Genomic DNA, 4,096 nt, shown 5'->3' with positions numbered 1-4,096 from the left:
ATACTGTTGTACTGAACCTGCTCTCTTTAACCTGGTTTTATCTCCTCTGTCATTCTCTGTATTTCATAATGTCTCATTTTCTTGAACTTATTTCAATACAAGTGCATATACATCCACACCCGTAAAGAAAAAGATGAACAGTACAGATGAAGTTCTTGCTCCTTTGGTGCTTACATCAGAATGACAGACAAGAGCGCAGTGAGATAAATGTGGTACGAGATAATGTCCTCAGATAAGTCACATGAAGAATATTCAGAGTAAGAGGATAGATTGCCACGGGGTATGTAAGATCTTACAGAGTCTGGGGAGGTCTTCGCATATTGGAAAAGAACAGAACCAATAGAGGTAGATGTTCTCCTGGGACTTGTCAAGAAAGTGACTAAAACCCAAAGGATAAGATGACAAATAATCACAAAAAGATGTCACATAAGAAAAGTGATAAAGGGGCTCACCTTATCCTCTATGAACCAAACAAAAATCAGTGGGTCAAATAAATATGCAATAGGCACAGAAAAAACAGTTCCCCTGCTATCTGCTATCTGTTAATAAAAATACCTAATTTTGTGAAGTGTTGGTGTATTCTCTTTACTCATTTTTCTCTTGTGGTGTTCAATCTGTAAGGTGTTTTACACAATAAATAAGTCACTACCTTTGTCTTTGGGCAATTTATTTTTGCTCTTTTATTATTTTTGGTGGGTATAAATGGGGTAAAACCAGGATTGGATGCCACCAGCACCAAGGAAGCTTTCCTTCCTCACAGTCTCTCAGGACAAATGAGCTGATTAGGTCATTTTACTCTTTATGTCCATCTCATTTCTCCCTCCCTCCATCTCTCTCTCTCTCTATTGAGCACAATTATTTGTTTCCTTACACACAGGTCAGAAAGTGGCCATTCCAAAATGGAGCCCCAAGATGATTTATCCCTGGGAAGCTATGAATAGGAATTTCTGGGTAATATTTCTACATTCCTTATGGGAAAAGTAATATGATGTGTATGCATTCATATCCTAAATAGTGTGTTGGGGTGGGTTAGGGGGTGAGAAGGACATAGAGTAACACATACCAGGAGGACGTGGTGTGCTGTGTTGTGTGTATGTGACACTGTGTGTGTGTGTGTGTGCACATGCGTGTGGGCATCTTGATGAGTGAGAGCAGTCCTCCGAGCAGGGATACATGGGCTCCTCTTTTACAAGGTGACACTTACAATACACAGGCCAAACTCAATCAACAGATGATACTGAGGAGGGATGTTCAATGGACCAGACCGTATTGCAACCAGATCATAAAGTGCAAGAGGTACATAGTATGGATGAAGAACTCCCTGTGTCTTGAACTTAAGCAGTTATGAGGCCACATGGTTCTAGGAAATTCACTGCCACCACCTCTCATCACTCCCTCTTGTCCATTGCCCTCAACACACTGGCTTCCTTCTGAGCCTTGATTTTTCTGACAGAAGCACTTCCTCAGTGCCTTTGCACTGGCTGTTCCATCTGCCAGGAAGACCTCCCACCATCCACCCTCTCTTCCATGAGGTCTCTGTTCAAATGTCATCTTCTTATCCAGTCTTGACTGAACACCCAACGTAACACCCCATTCACTCTCTCCTTTAACCTGCTTCTGTTTTTTTTTTTTTCATAGCATCTGTCCATTATTTAATCTTTATATCTGCTTCTTTTCCATCACCATCATTGAATTGTAGGGACTATTGCTTTTCAGCACCCTCTACTTTATGACTAGGAATTTCTGAAATGTGGTCGACACTCTATATATTCGTTAAATGCGTGAAATGATTTCTTATTTAAACTTTATAATACCTGACCTGTTGGGGAACATCTGATGTTGGGAAGGAAATTCCTAATCAGAGAGGAACTGGGGATACCCTCAAGGGGCCCAAATCCATTCACAAAATATTGAAATTAGTTTCTTGAATGGAAAATGTAAACTTTAGCATTTCCACAATGTGAGCAATGCCCATTTGTGTGAAAATTAATCATGTTATTTTCCCCTGTGCTGGTAGTCATCTCCAACAATGGACCCAGGAAACAATACAGGAATTTCAAAGTTTCTTCTTCTGGGATTATCAGAGGAACCAGAACTGCAGCCCCTCATATTTGGGCTTTTCCTCTCCATGTACCTGATCACTGTGTTTGGAAACCTTCTCATCATTGTGACCGTCAGCTCTGACTCTCACCTCCACACCCCCATGTACTTCTTCGTCTCCAACCTATCCTTTGTAGACATCTGTTTTACCTCCACCACCGTCCCCAAGATGCTGTGGAACATCCAGACTCACAGTAAGGTCATTAACTATGCAGGCTGCCTCAGCCAGATGTATTTTTTCATACTCTTTGCAGGAGTAGACATGTTCCTCCTGACTGTGATGGCTTATGACCGCTTTGTGGCCATCTGTCACCCCCTGCACTACATGGTCATCATGAACCCCCAGCTCTGTGGACTGCTGGTTCTGGTGTCCTGGATCATGAGCATCCTGAATTCTTTGTTACAAACCTTAATGGTGTTGTGGCTGTCCTTCTGTACAGAGGTGAAAATCCCCCACTTTTTCTGTGAACTCAATCAGATGATACAACTTGCCTGTTCTGATACTGTTCTTAATACCACGGTGATGTATTTTGCAGCTGTGCTGCTGGGGGGTGCTCCCCTCACTGGGATCCTTTACTCTTACTCTAAGATAGTTTCTTCCATACTTGGGATCTCATCATCTCAGGGCAAGTATAAAGCATTTTCCACCTGTGCATCTCACCTCTCGGTTGTCTCCTTATTTTATTGTACCAGCCTAGGAGTGTACCTTAGCTCTGCTGCTCCCCAGAGCTCCCACTCAAGTGCAGTAGCCTCGGTGATGTACACGGTGGTCACACCCATGCTGAACCCCTTCATCTACAGCCTGAGGAACAAAGACATAAAGAGGGCTCTGATGAGATTCTCTGGGATGGCAGTTCTAAAAGGGCCAATTGTCCGAGGCCTGAAGTGCCCATGATTGCAGAGCAAATGACTTAGAGTCAGAAGTTGTGATTATTTGATGTATATTGTGGAAGTAGAACTTGCTTCCTTAGTTTATTTCCTAGAATTTCTCTGTTTTTGATTTCAATGTCTCGTACAATATATGTAACTCATTTTCTTAAGATTTGTGATATCTCTGATATCCAAAAGATTTTCCCTTTGTCATTTTCCTAGTCTCAATGTCATTCCTAACTTTGGATGTGAAATATTTGGACATTCTTACTTATTCAAAGGATTACATTAAGCTGTTAAGAATAATTTCTTAGCAAATAAAATAGATCATAGTGAGTATTTTTTCTTCTGTTTGACTGAATACTACTCCTGTGGAAAAGTCTACTCTTGGTCACCACAGCTATTTATGTAAGTTTATAACAGAGAAAAATCTGAGACCACTGTACTTCCCTTTTGTGAACATCATTCCTTTGCATATCGCTACCTTAACCGCTCTTCCAGAGAATGCAGACATTGGCGTACTGGTCGCTATAGCTGATCACGGGAATTTTTCTACACATTAGGATCCTGTCCTGTTAACACACCATGCCTGCCATAGTCACTGGCAAAAAATATGATAATAAATTACATGTCTCCAAGTGGAATCTACACAGAAAGACAAATATGGAAAAAATAGATTGACATAATATGGTCTTAGAATCAAACCTGGTTTTAAGAATGATGAGGCAAAATACTAAATTATATATTTATTGCTATGCAAAATATTTCTTTCTCAGGCACTTCATCTAGTCATTGAATTATGGAATATCAGGGTCCACTTGTAAGGTGTATTCATTAAAATGAAAGACTGGTGGCATGTTTGGGGTTTTATCAAATTATTTTCTGGTTCTGGTTGAACATTTCCAGTGCTACATACAAATATGATTCCTTCCATTTCTCTAAATGAAATATCTCTCACCCTTCGAAATTTTGCCATAATTACTAAAGGGGCAGCAAATTAACCATATCAGTAACATCCACTATATATGATCCTGATAATCACAGGATGACTCACCAGCAAGCTTTGAGTCCTGTCCAGGATGTGGTTCAGAGTCACAAGTTGTGGGCACACATACATGTCCTTCCC

The 4,096-nt window shown here is 40.7% G+C and overlaps 1 protein-coding gene across 1 annotated transcript; it reads left to right on the top strand.

Annotated features, from left to right (window-relative positions):
- The first annotated feature begins 2,029 nt into the window (after positions 1-2,029).
- LOC118533701 (olfactory receptor-like protein OLF4) lies at positions 2,030-3,199 on the top strand. The gene has a single exon (XM_036089115.2). It carries the CDS (start codon positions 2,030-2,032, stop codon positions 2,993-2,995), a length of 966 nt encoding a protein of 321 aa, XP_035945008.2. The 3' UTR covers positions 2,996-3,199.
- Positions 3,200-4,096: the final 897 nt, after the last annotated feature.

The sequence above is a fragment of the Halichoerus grypus genome, chromosome 1 (assembly GCF_964656455.1).
Source record: "Halichoerus grypus chromosome 1, mHalGry1.hap1.1, whole genome shotgun sequence".
Taxonomy (NCBI): Eukaryota; Metazoa; Chordata; class Mammalia; order Carnivora; family Phocidae; genus Halichoerus; species Halichoerus grypus.
This window is presented reverse-complemented; position numbering and strand designations above follow the sequence as displayed.

Excerpts from the sequence above, each read along its gene's own strand:
- LOC118533701 (XM_036089115.2), top strand. The coding sequence starts at position 2,030 with ATGGACCCAGGAAACAATACAGGAATTTCAAAGTTTCTTCTTCTGGGA.